A 12,419-nucleotide genomic window follows, 5' to 3' on the forward strand; every position below is an offset into this window, starting at 1 on the left:
TACTATGCTCTCTGGTCCCCCAGCTTTACTGCTCTTCTCTGCAAGTTTTTTAAACAGTATTTTATTCTGCTAGAAAAAGCAATAGTAAATCAGCACTCTTCATGTTCTCTTAAATAACTGTTCAATAACAGCACAATAATTTTATTTGAAATAGAACATAATGTACACAGAAAAGTAAAGTTGTTAACGGCCTCCACTGTTATTTTGCCTTATGTATCAGTCTTATCTATGTTTTACAAATATCCAATATGAGACACCTTACTATCAAAGTAGTCTGTAAAGACCACAAGCCAATTTGCAGTTGTCTACATTCAAGTGCCCTCTGAACACTTGCAGGAGGAACTGTCCTAGTCAGTCGCTGTCTGCATCATCACTGATGATCCCCTGCAGGTTGGCCCAGTTTGTTGCTTTTCGGTGTCTTCTCTGTGTATCATTTTCCGGGTCGCTATCTGAGCCAGAGTTCAGAGTGCGCACATACGTAGAGGATGAAGGGTCCTGTTGTTCCTGCCATGCTGAGGTTGCTCTGCGCTTAGATCGGCCTAGGAGAGATATTAACAAGTCTGAATAATATTTATAATCAACTGACATTTCTTGTTCACGTTGAAATGGGAACCACATACAGAATGGAGATATGCAGGATAAATGGTCACAAAAATGTCATTTTCCTGCTTACAGTATACATCGTGGTAAGTTTGTGGGGCAATATACAGAAATTTGCACCCATTTATTTTTTTGTGCTGGGACAGCTTTTTGAATCATGTGGATTCAAAAATGACTGTATTTCAAAACAAGTGTGCATCTAGAATGAGCAACTGCACAAGTCTAATTGAATCAAGATCTTTTCTAGAGGGACCAGCAGCAAAATTATGTTCTGCTTGGCTACTTGAAAATGTGCAAAAATGTGTTTTCCTCAAGAATACTGGACGAGTTTACAGTAATGGATTAAACAACTGAGAGACAGGTACCTTGTGTAGCAATGATGTTGCTGACATCAAGCTCAGCTAGTTCCTGGGCTTCTTCTCTCTTCATTCTGACTTTTTTGCATTTCTCAATAGATGGCTGGCCTGTGTGAAAAACAGATATACATCATTACTTACCCCATGTTTCCTGAATTAATCAAATTGTGTTAAAAAAAAATTAAACTGTTTACTTTTTACACTGTTTACAAATGGCAGTTGTACACACTGGAAGTCATACAGTCTTCTGAAGTAGTAACGGAGGATACAAAACCAGGATAACTTTATAATTTAGATTAAAGTAAAATAAGCAACTATAATCAACCCAGATTTGAGTAAATGCAGAATTAGATTACATCGTTAGGATTTCATTTTTAATTATATATTTCAGTTTGAAAATGATAAAACTTTGAAAATTCTAAAACTTTTTTCCATGAAAACATACATTCTGCTGCAAATAAAGTGAACGTAGTTTCACTAACCACGGACACCAAGATCTTCAAGCTCCTTCCTCAGAGCAGCCACCTGGGAGCGAACAGAGCGACAGCCATCGAGGAGCTTCTTGTAATTCCGCCTCACGCCACAGAGAGAGATGTAGCGTTTGAGTCTCACAACTGTTTTGTTGTCGTCCTGCACAATTAAATGCGTCGTCAGATTGGTTGTGAAGAGAAGATGCAACATTTATTCAACCATTATGATCTACAATTACCAAATGTGCGCTTAAGTTTTTTTTTTAAACACATTTTCAAAACTTCATCTTTGGTTTTCTACCACCCTTGACTCCCCTCAAAGCATTGACACACATAAACACAAAATATTTCAGCTACTTATTTTTAAAGGCTTGAAAATTCAATCATTCAATTTTAATTTTGTGAATATTTCCCAAAGAACCAATGCCATGCATTGTGTTGTGCAACATGTGTCTGCCCAGATTTTAATTTAATTCACTTATTCATTAAATTATATTTCTGGTCACATGGCCACAGTGACATTTGATCATCAAAATCTAATCAGATCATCCAAATCTCAGTGGATGTTAGTTCCAAATTGAAAATTCCCTCAAGGTACTGCATTCTCAAGAATGGATGTACAAACAACATGAAAACATCATGTCTCTGGCCACGGCCATCACTGGCAAGGAGAAATGGGGGACTCAATCTTCTAACTCTGCTTTGCACTCAGGTGCTCACCTTTTGACCTGTCCCGCTCTTTTCTTTGCTTGCTGTTTTCTTCTTTTTATTATCTTGTGTTTTTTCTGTCTCTCCGTCCTGTTCATCCTCCAAAGAGGGGAGTGACGATGAATCAGAGTCTGGGTCATTATTTTTTTTTTCCACTGAGACTTTTTCTTTGGAATAATACAACAGAAAGTCATATCAAGTCATACAAAAATAGTGACAATATAAATGGAATTAACGTTGATGCACTGGAAATGGTAATATCAAGCTTGCATCCTCACCTTTTTCACTCTCATCTGAGGAGTCACTGCCCTTGATTTTGTCATTCCTTTCTGATGCGTTATCTGTGTCAGTATCATTCTCTTCATCACTCTGTGGTGTTTTCTTTCCTTCACTTATTTTGCTACCTTCTGTGTGTCCATTCTTTGCATTACTTGTCTGATTTTTCGCTATGGCTTTTGGACTATCACCATTCTTGTTATCTTCTTTTTCTGACTCATTCATTTCCTCATCTGTAGAGTCTTCACTGCTAATCTGCTGTTTACGGTTTCCATTCTTCTTTTGCTGTGATTTTTTCACCTCTTGCTTTTCATCCTCAGAATCAGATTTCATTTTCTCTTCCTCTTCACTCTCCTCACCTTCCCTTTTGCGGTCCTCTTTATCCCCTGATTCTGTCAGTAACCAACAAGAAAAGACAACATTACATAGTTTTCAGAGAGAGAGACAAAACTCTTTAAAAAATTAACAAAGCTTGTTGGGAATAACAAAGAGAGGTTCAGGGTAATGCAGTGACTGAGGGAAATGATCTGAAATGGCAAATATTAATTAATTGCAGTGATCTCCCAGCATCAGAAAAATGCGTCTTCCTGTTAGGATCAGCGGTTAGGGTGTCGGACCCGTAACCGGTGGATCGCTGGTTCGATTCCCCGTCCCGGTGTCCATGGCTGAGGTACCCTTGAGCAAGGTACCTAACCCCCACTGCTCCCCGGGCGCTGCACGCGGTCGCCCACTGCCCCGGGTTTGCTGTGTGTGTGTGCACGTCACTTGGGTGGGTTAAATGCAGAGCACGAATTTCGTTGGAGTGAGTTCCCTCCAATGACAAAATATGTCACTTTATTACATGCTCTGTCATTTACGTATGAGGCACTTCATTGGTTATTTAAGTCTTCTGACACACGATCAGTCAGGATCTAATGTTAACTAATGTTCTGGTAACTTCTGCGCATCCAAGAAGTTCACACACACACACACACACACACATACAGTTCAAGTTCATACATACACTGTTTGGAGTAAAGCAGCTGCCCTCCTGATAAATACTGAGCTCCATCAGAGCTGTCTAAAAATATTTCTTTCAGAAGCAAAAAGTTTCCTTTGGAATGTTTCCTCTGTCCTGTTAAGTTTGTAACATTAGCGTTTGGTTTTTCTGCTTACATGACCCAAGATACACACAGCAGTGACATTACTGTGCCATGAATAGAAAGGATCAGTTACTGTCAGTTAGTCAACAGTTAACCAATAACCTACCTGATGATGAGCTTGACTGACAACGGGATTTCTTTGCTGTGGATTCATCTTCTCCACTGCTTATCATCTCATCAGTTTCCTTTTCTCTCTTCCTTTTCTTTTGGAACTTCTTGTTCTCCAACTGACTTTCATTTTTGTCATCGTCCTCAAAGGGAGAAAGACAGGATGACAGGAATAACTACAGCACTAAAATTGCCCAACAAAGATCAATAACATTAGAATTAGAAGAATTAAAAGAATCAGATACCTGCATTTTCATCAGTTCTTCCTGAACAACCTGTTTCATTAAAGTTTTGACCTCAGGACTTAATGATTCACATCGCACAAGTGCCATATATCGCTTTTTTAAAATTCCTAAGGTCAGCACGCTGAAATAAGACATTAAAAAGATTATATGAAGGCGTGTGCAAGTGAGGACAATTTACAGTAAGAGACAGAATTAAAATGAGCCTCTGTGGTTTTAAAAACAGAGAAATATACCTGAGCAGTAACATTTCACACAAAGATGAATACTGTAAAAGCAAAAGGGTGAAACAACCCTTAATGTTGCACAGGAAACTGTTTATTTCACAGGGGAATATACAGTATGTGGTATTATTTGGTGTATTTTTCTTCATCATCAAAGCAAAACATTTCAAATCATCCAAAAAAATTCTACTTCCAAAACAAGATTATTCTAAGTAATTGCGGTTAGTGAAACAGAGGCTTGCACATTAATAGATAAACTTTCAGCACAAAACTTACTAACCACAAGGTTGGCACAAGATTAGCTATTGCTCCATTGAAAGACACCGCTTCAAGCCAGCAGGTGTCGTTTTAAATTGCTAGTTTACACACACTACTCTGACGGCAAACAGGCCGCTGTCACATTATTACTTCACTTTTAATAAAGCTAGCTAGCTCAGTTACATAAAGTTAAATATAAGTTTTGCAAAGCTAGCGCAGCTAAAGCAAACTTCAAGAGAGCAGTTATAGGACAGACAGCAGTATTTATAGAAGTAACTTATGACACTTGGTATTGTAAACTGCCTTCTCTTTAAGCAAAGTTAGCAACAGTTAACTCATAACACTCCAAGCGCATTGGCCTGTGATCTGACTGTATGGATAAAGAAGCCTTAAATGCTTCACCTGTGACTTACCTGAGGTCTGGCTCATCACAGAGTTGACCACACACAAACCTGCGGATACTTGCCGTCTCAGTTTCTGACACCATCATGTTTAACTGTGGAGGTTTCTTTTTGGCGGTGGGATTCCTGAACGTTAGCCGGAAGTGACGTTAGCCACGCCCCATCACGGTGCAAAACATACCTCTGACTTGTACTGCTGTTTCCTAAACACTATTGTAATTTTGAATTTAATCGTTCTGTGTAGTTTCTATCTTAATCCATTCTTATTTTTCTTATTTAAGTTCTTCATTTAGCATTTCTGGCTTTTGTTACACCTGAATTTACCCGCAGTGGGATATTTAAAGGGCTACCTAATCTCAAACAAGTATGTACATGACAATATATAACTTTTTATAAAAAGATTTAGAATTTAATATGGCTCTTTTTAAATATATATTTTTTTCTACTTTATTGTCCTAGTTCTATTTTCTGTTTCCTTTGATAGGATTTTTTACTATAATGAAATGGAAAAATCTGATTGACAAAAAGCCTGAAAGAAATAAAATAAATAGATAAATAAAATAATAAATAATACATTAATAAATGAAATATTGGACTACATCCTTTAATAACATCCTTGACAATGCATGTATAAAAGGTTTAAATTTTGGCTTAAGTTTTATTCCATATAACACAGTACTAAGTAACATTCAAAGTTTGAAAAGAAGAAATGTTTTTGAGCATGGCAATAAATATCCAGCGGCTAACTTGTTTTCCCTAACACGTATGTGTTAAAGTCCACTTCTTCAATACAATTTATGAAAGAAGAAAAAGATGAGACCAAGAAGATTTCATAAGTAATTTATTCAGAACATTCCCATGACCGCTAATGGACGGAAGTTAATTTAGTGCATATATTTAAGAATTAAGGTGATTTTATGAAGGGTCTGAGATACATATTGCTGTCATTCAATGTTTTCAGTATTCATAGTGATTAGATTTACACAAGACACTGGTGAATATTTTAAACAAAAAACATATCCTCTCCCTGAGGGAAATAAAAATTACAACCCAGTATTAATTGCATTTGTCATCACTGTATGCCCAATTACTCAGTGGTTGTGTAAATGACGTTAAGCGAAAGTGAAAGATCATGGCTCAGAATAAAATATCAACAAAATGGTCACGGCTCCTCTTGAAACATTAAACTGAAATGTAAGTTCACGATTTAGTCATTTACAAAAGTAACTTCAAAATCGGACGTGCGTTTAAGAGTGCATCATATCCTTCCAAAAATGAAAACTCACTTGAGCACTAATTAACACAAAGATTGCATACAATGTTAAATACCAAACAATAAATTAAGTTCATAAATTAATGAATAATAATAAAAAAAAAAACATCTCAAAGCAAAAGCAGTAATAATTTAAACAAAGAAAACACAGCTGCTCAACAGTCTCATTCATAGACAACCTCACTAAAAACAGCTATGCAGTTTTATTCCAGTGTGGACATATCTAAGCTAAACTTGACCAACCACCGCTGTTAGACAGCAGGTATCAGTTCAACTTATGAAAAGGCAGATGTTTCACAGCCTGAGAAAACAGACTGAGACAGTGTGTCCTGCAAGTCAAACACAGAGGAGGTTGCCAGTGCATATCATCAACACCCACATTAACAGTGGGCTGTCTGCTCTGTGGGGGTAGGAGATGGGTTTTGGAGGCCCATTCAATAACTTGCAGGAGGTTTCTTGACATTACCAAAGTAATATTTATGCCAGTTTCACGTCCCAGGTACACATTTCCTATTTAAATAATTTACACAAATCATTTTCTTGTAAACAGAAGAGTTTTTCAGCTCCAGACAACTCTTAGTTCAGTTTCAAATCAGCCATAACTAACTACCAAGCTATTGCTATGATCCAGGACATCTCTTTCATTCTGTGAGCATCCAAGAGAAAGACAACATACGTGAAGTCGCTCTCCCATGTCTTATGTTTTTCACATTATTAATCTTTGTACACAGTTTGCTGCCCGTGCCCTCTTTCATCATGCATTATATGTCTCCGCACGTGGATCCGTCTCACGCGCCTGTCGCTTCCCACAGCACCCTCTTCCTCCGATTGGCCAGCTCCCAGCGAGGACCCCGAGCCTCTCGAATCTAAAAGGTGTAAACCACCTGGACCAGATCCTCTGCCATTCTCATAAATTAGGATATTCAGGGTTTCTTCAAAGATTCGAGCTTCAGGAAATTCAACCTAAAAAAATACACAGATATTCAAGTTTGCATGAAGTGGACTGTGACGTGTTGAGTTCAGCAACATTTACTTCATAGTTTGCGCAGACAACAGCAGTAGTGATGACAGAGGAAAATCAAAGTGCGGCCAAACTTAGATGAAAAGACTCAAATATGAAAAGCTTGTCCTGCTCAGGAGTGTATGAACCTGCCCCCTGCACCACACAACACTGCAGTCTTTCACTTAGGTACGACTATATGACTTACATGTGCTCTAACAGTAAAATTAAGAGGTTTCTGCAAAATTTGCAACCTTTTATATGCAGTTCAATTTCAGATATCTTTTTTTTGAGTGTCCAATAATTTGTATAATACAGTTCCCACCTTAGCTAAAGCGGTGATATAAATATTTTTAGTATAACACTTTGTCGTAAAAAAAGGAACAGCTGAAAGGACTAGCAGCACCCAGAGTAACTGCTGTCCAGCTCACTATCAGGAAGCAATTCACCGCATTTCCCAGAATGCCCAAACACTGATTCAAAGACTCTGTGTTCACACATTGTGTTATGCTTACTTTGGTCTGCTTCTTCTCTGTGGCATAGACAATAGAAGTACAGCACACTTCAGCAATCTTGCGGCCTTCACCATAGAAGGACCAACAGCAGATTTCATCCCCAAGCACATCCTTCACGAACAGAACGCGGCCATTGAATCGTAGCACAAGTTTGTCAAACAGTTCAATGTTCTTCAGCAGGTTATCATCAGAGTTGCTGGTTGCAGGGAAAGACAAAGAGTAAGGAATTATCAGCTGCTCAACATTAGTAGGTACCTTCCACTCAAGTGATGCTAAATACTGAACAAGTGAACATGTAGTTTGTTGTTTGTTGTTAGGAAACACGGAACATCGGCCTTCATTTTTACCTGGTGTAAGAGTATTTGTTGTTTCCTCTGTTGTTCTGCAGTTTTACTACTGGCTGTAAAGACAAGAAAGATGAATAAACAATAAACTTTTAATAATAAACTTTTCTTTGATGTTAACTAACTAACTAAATAAATGGTCAGCAGTCCCTTTGATTAAGATAAAGTGCAATTTACCTTTCTACAAGTAGCAATCATCCTCTGTTCTTCTTTGGCTGAGGTGATCATGGGGATGCGACACACACTCTCAAAGACATCCTTCTGTTTCTGAAGATAAACAAAGAAATACCATTAAAATACATCCTCAACTAGAATTTCTTAGTGAGTGTCAATTAAACAACTAAGCGCATAAAAATAAGCAATTAATAATTTAGTCTTTTTAATGTAAAAAAAACATCATCATTAAACACTGTGGTCCAAAGTGATGTCATTACATTTCCTATTCAGTACTAATGAACTGAATGAGCTTTGATGCAGAGGGAATGGAGAAAGTATAAAATAAAACATGCAAATGTGCTAATAATATGCTAATATAGATATTATTAAAAATGCTTTACATCTGCATTTGTGTATATTTGCAGATGGACAAATCCAATGAAGATTATTAGGACAAAAGTAACATCAATTTACCTGCATGGCACTGAGGCAGTGCTGAATGAGTCCCTGGACTTGATAATACTGGGCCTCCTTCAGAACCTCATCCAATTCTCTGTGGTCCTCTGGAAGTGGTACTGAGCCATCTCGTAGGAAGTTCAAAACAAGTCCAAAATGTCGGCCACACCTATCCAACACTACCCAACCTGGGAGAGCAGGAAAACGATCTTCATAATCATTTACATTCTTCAGTAACCTTTGTTACTTTCTGAGGTAGGCTTCTGGTCCACAGTGGGAGCTGTGGATGTGATTTTAGCATCGGCACTCAGTTTTTTTAGTGTATCAATAATCTTTTCCCTTCTGAGTCAACATTTTCTTGCAGGGACATTTGAAAAGGGAGGACTGTCATTAAAGAATACTATCAGGTTTCACCTCTGACACTTAAAACATTTGGGTATTAAAGCTCAAAAAGAGGATCCACAGATATCAGTTTTCCATTCATTACCCAATGTTTGGAGACATGCTATTCAAACTAACCGTTCAAATGTAGAATAGACACACTACACTGATTTTACAGGGCACACCATGTCCATACCACTGTCAGTTGTTAATAACACCCAGCGCAGATATTTCAGCAGTGTGTCAGAGTGAAACATCTGATTACAGTATTTCAGACATCTGATGACACCACAAGGGTGACATTTGTCCAAGTAAAAAACAATACACAAAGATTTGTAAATTTCCCCTCCAATGTAGAAATCATTTTGTACATCTGAAAAAAAAAACAACTTATACACTTAAAGTGGTGATAGTGATGTAGTTATATAATTTTATTTAGTTTTATTTTTATCAGTTTAGAACAGAGCATGTGAAATAAGTTTGTTGTTTATATGGTATGAGAAACATTACTTGATTCTCACGCAGACATGTTAAAATTCTTGATATTGATATTATAGACCTGAAGATATTAAATATTAACAAACCAGTAAAATGCTTAGCGTCCACCAGACAGACACATCCACTCACCTTCTGAGTCTATGGTAACCTCTGTGCCTCCGTTGCATATGTTCCGCAACAGACTGTCTTCCTTGCTTAACGTCTGGACGGTTGTATAATGCAGTGAGCCGCCCACATTTAATTTGACGTACTTGCTCCCTAGCAGACCCCGATTTCTGAACTCGTCTGTGTTGTGGAAGGCAGGCTGGGGAACAGCGGACTGGGCAGAGTCAGCAGCATCACTGCCAACTGAAGCCTCAGCAGACATGGGGCTGAGGAGTCACTGCCTGACTGCAATACAGAACAACAACATAGGCTGTTTAGTTCTACTACACGTCTGGACTGGAATAAGTGATGAATGATTCTTTCATAATGCAAATGTGAACAGTCTCTATTTTGGTTGTCAACTGTGTGGATAAAACATGTATACTGGCCTTTACCAATAAGGCAGGCTATTCCTGAAAGTGAAGTCCACTCTTCTACAGATGAGGACAGGATTATTTGAGTTTGCAGAAGCAGCACAGACTCCAGGTGTAGCACCACATTCAGCATAAAATATTCACACCGCTCAAACTTGGAGCGAAATACACATTTAAATAATGTGCAGGAATATGCAACCCATCATGCAGTTCAATTCTGGGGTTTTCATAATCATGAAAGAGCTGATTTAACTGACAACAAAACTCGAATAAATGCTGGTGCAACTTCTCGAGATACCACAAGATCTCCTTTGTTGATGTGAAAGGTGATGGCTTTGTTATACACACAGACGGGAAGCGAAGCACAGAAACACCTACTTCTCCTCTTCACCTTTAAACGTTAGACACTTTGAGTAGCACTTTTTGTGCTCGTCTTTCGGATCACTTATTTATTAAAGAACCGTCTTTGATAAAGACAGATGCTTCAACCACACCCATCGTGTCCCCCTTTTCCACACTTAAAAGTTCGACGGTTCCATGTTAGACTGGGAACTAGCTAGCTGATAAGACGATAGATGCTAACTTATCCGACTAATACAGTCAATGCAAAATAAGTAAGCTTATAACAAACTCTACTTACCGCACTGAACATCCAAGGGAGCTTTAAGAGTTAACCTAGCTACGCTAAGATGCGATAAGTGTTTATGAACCAGCAATTGATAAACAGCTAGCCGGCTAATAACAGTCCAAACCACACTGATGAATTCACAACGCAGCTAACGCCAACGTTTTACAACTCATATTAACCGTAAACAGCCTAGCTAAATCAAAGTAGCTAACTACAGCTAGTCTGTTTTGCGACGATTTAAAGATTGTATAGCCCTTTGGGTGAAAAATCAGACACATCAAAAAAAGCAAACTCCTTAATTATAAACGGCCAGATTTCATTGTTGCACATAAAGATTATCAACAGATGCAGTATAACAGCAGAAGCTAAATAGGTCACACGGAAACGAAACTACCGCATCTTCTTCCGCTAAATCCTTCTTCTACCATCAGCTTGCGTTAAACAGCAACTCGTGTCGTGCAATACTGCCACCTTTTGGAGATAAAGTGTACACTACTAATAGTACCTAGTATGCTTGTGTAACTCGAGCAGAGTAGCGACCAGTTACAGCCTATAGTGCAGGTTTTGGATGCTAAACATTTGCACTACGCTTTCCCGTACTAAGATTAAAACCTCACTGTCAATATGAAAATATGTCGTCTAATTTGGTTGTTTATTTTGAAATAGTTTACCGGAGTAGTAATAATGTTAACACGTAAACTTGAGTCGAGATGATTTTGCCAGTTGACCGGAGTCGTGTGTGGGTATTTGGAGTAGGAACTGCCCTCCTGTGGTCACAATGAGGAACTGCAAAACGACAAATACAATTGCGGCTGTAACTGCTATTCCACTGCAAACAGACACAACACAACACAACATCAGACAGTCTTGAGTCATTAGTGTTTACTGCCCTCTGTTGGTCACAGAGCGGAACTACACCTTTACGTTTGTCAAGGTAGCGTCAATAGAGCCATGCTAGTACTTCCGGTAAACACTTTATAAATAAGGTGGCTAAATATGGTGAGGCGACCACAAACCAACTTGATTTGTCACTTTAGTATAGACACAATAACGCCACATTCTTCGCTGAGAATAATACAAATGTTTATACGGATTATTAGCAGTTACTGTTACCGTTAATACTGACGTTTATCTGTACCGTAGTGTGCACTATACTAACATCTACACTATGTAATGCATACCTAGTATGCTTGTGTAACTCGAGCAGAATAGCGACCAGTTACAGCCTATAGTGTAGGTTTTGGATGCTAAACATTTGCACTACGCTTTCCCGTACTAAGATTAAAACCTCACTGTCAATATGAAAACTGTCGTCTAATTTGATTGTTTATTTTGAAATAGTTTACCGGAGTAGTAATAATGTTAACACGTAAACTTGAGTCGAGATGATTTTGCCAGTTGACCGGAGTCGTGTGTGGGTATTTGGAGTAGGAACTGCCCTCCTGTGGTCACAATGAGGAACTGCAAAACGACAAATACAATTGCGGCTGTAACTGCTATTCCATTGCAAACAGACACAGCACAACACAACATCAGACAGTCTTGAGTCATTAGTGTTTACTGCCCTCTGTTGGTCACAGAGCGGAACTACACCTTTACGTTTGTCAAGGTAGCGTCAATAGAGCCATGCTAGTACTTCCGGTAAACACTTTATAAATAAGGTGGCTAAATATGGTGAGGCGACCACAAACCAACTTGACTTGTCACTTTAGTATAGACACAATAACGCCACATTCTTCGCTGAGAATAATACCAATGTTTATACGGATTATTAGCAGTTACTGTTACCGTTAATACTGACGTTTATCTGTACCGTAGTGTGCACTATACTAACATCTACACTATGTAATGCATTTCAAGAAACG

At 38.3% G+C, this 12,419-nt stretch overlaps 2 protein-coding genes across 7 annotated transcripts; both read right to left on the reverse strand.

The window, feature by feature from the left end:
* Positions 1–104: 104 nt before the first annotated feature.
* Positions 105–4,955, reverse strand: hirip3 (HIRA interacting protein 3). Of its 4 annotated transcripts, none has more exons than XM_046415491.1 (9): positions 4,798–4,900; positions 4,139–4,170; positions 3,906–4,026; positions 3,659–3,836; positions 2,413–2,802; positions 2,147–2,301; positions 1,439–1,586; positions 966–1,064; positions 105–539 (listed from the first exon to the last, which is right to left on the reverse strand). In XM_046415491.1, exons 2-9 carry the CDS (start codon positions 4,150–4,152, stop codon positions 352–354), a joined length of 1,293 nt encoding a protein of 430 aa, XP_046271447.1. In that variant the 5' UTR covers positions 4,153–4,170; positions 4,798–4,900; the 3' UTR covers positions 105–351. The 4 variants fall into 4 exon arrangements, with proteins under 4 accessions (XP_046271447.1, XP_046271448.1, XP_046271446.1 ...); XM_046415492.1 differs by having other exon boundaries at positions 3,659–3,803; positions 4,798–4,898; XM_046415490.1 differs by lacking the exon at positions 4,139–4,170 and having other exon boundaries at positions 3,659–3,803; positions 4,798–4,955.
* A 654-nt stretch (positions 4,956–5,609) lies between these two features.
* kctd13 (potassium channel tetramerization domain containing 13) lies at positions 5,610–10,983 on the reverse strand. 3 transcript variants are annotated; one of them, XM_046416099.1, is made up of 8 exons: positions 10,567–10,983; positions 9,948–9,986; positions 9,538–9,798; positions 8,548–8,717; positions 8,095–8,184; positions 7,921–7,973; positions 7,574–7,769; positions 5,610–7,021 (listed from the first exon to the last, which is right to left on the reverse strand). In XM_046416099.1, exons 3-8 carry the CDS (start codon positions 9,773–9,775, stop codon positions 6,773–6,775), a joined length of 996 nt encoding a protein of 331 aa, XP_046272055.1. In that variant the 5' UTR covers positions 9,776–9,798; positions 9,948–9,986; positions 10,567–10,983; the 3' UTR covers positions 5,610–6,772. The 3 variants fall into 3 exon arrangements, with proteins under 3 accessions (XP_046272055.1, XP_046272056.1, XP_046272054.1); XM_046416100.1 differs by having other exon boundaries at positions 9,942–9,986; XM_046416098.1 differs by lacking the exon at positions 9,948–9,986 and having other exon boundaries at positions 10,567–10,981.
* Positions 10,984–12,419: the final 1,436 nt, after the last annotated feature.

Source organism: Scatophagus argus, chromosome 16 (genome assembly GCF_020382885.2).
Source record: "Scatophagus argus isolate fScaArg1 chromosome 16, fScaArg1.pri, whole genome shotgun sequence".
Lineage (NCBI taxonomy): Eukaryota > Metazoa > Chordata > Actinopteri > Scatophagidae > Scatophagus > Scatophagus argus.

Excerpts from the sequence above, each read along its gene's own strand:
- hirip3 (XM_046415489.1), bottom strand. The coding sequence starts at position 4,874 with ATGATGGTGTCAGAAACTGAGACGGCAAGTATCCGCAGGTTTGTGTGT. Across the intron at positions 4,027-4,797 it reads TGTGATGAGCCAGACCTCAG|CGTGCTGACCTTAGGAATTT; the intron begins GTAAGTCACAGG and ends GTCTTATTTCAG. Across the intron at positions 2,302-2,412 it reads CTCAGATGAGAGTGAAAAAG|AAAAAGTCTCAGTGGAAAAA; the intron begins GTGAGGATGCAA and ends ATTATTCCAAAG.
- kctd13 (XM_046416099.1), bottom strand. The coding sequence starts at position 9,775 with ATGTCTGCTGAGGCTTCAGTTGGCAGTGATGCTGCTGACTCTGCCCAG. Across the intron at positions 8,718-9,537 it reads GGTTACCATAGACTCAGAAG|GTTGGGTAGTGTTGGATAGG; the intron begins GTGAGTGGATGT and ends CTGCTCTCCCAG. Across the intron at positions 8,185-8,547 it reads ACTGCCTCAGTGCCATGCAG|AAACAGAAGGATGTCTTTGA; the intron begins GTAAATTGATGT and ends GTTTATCTTCAG.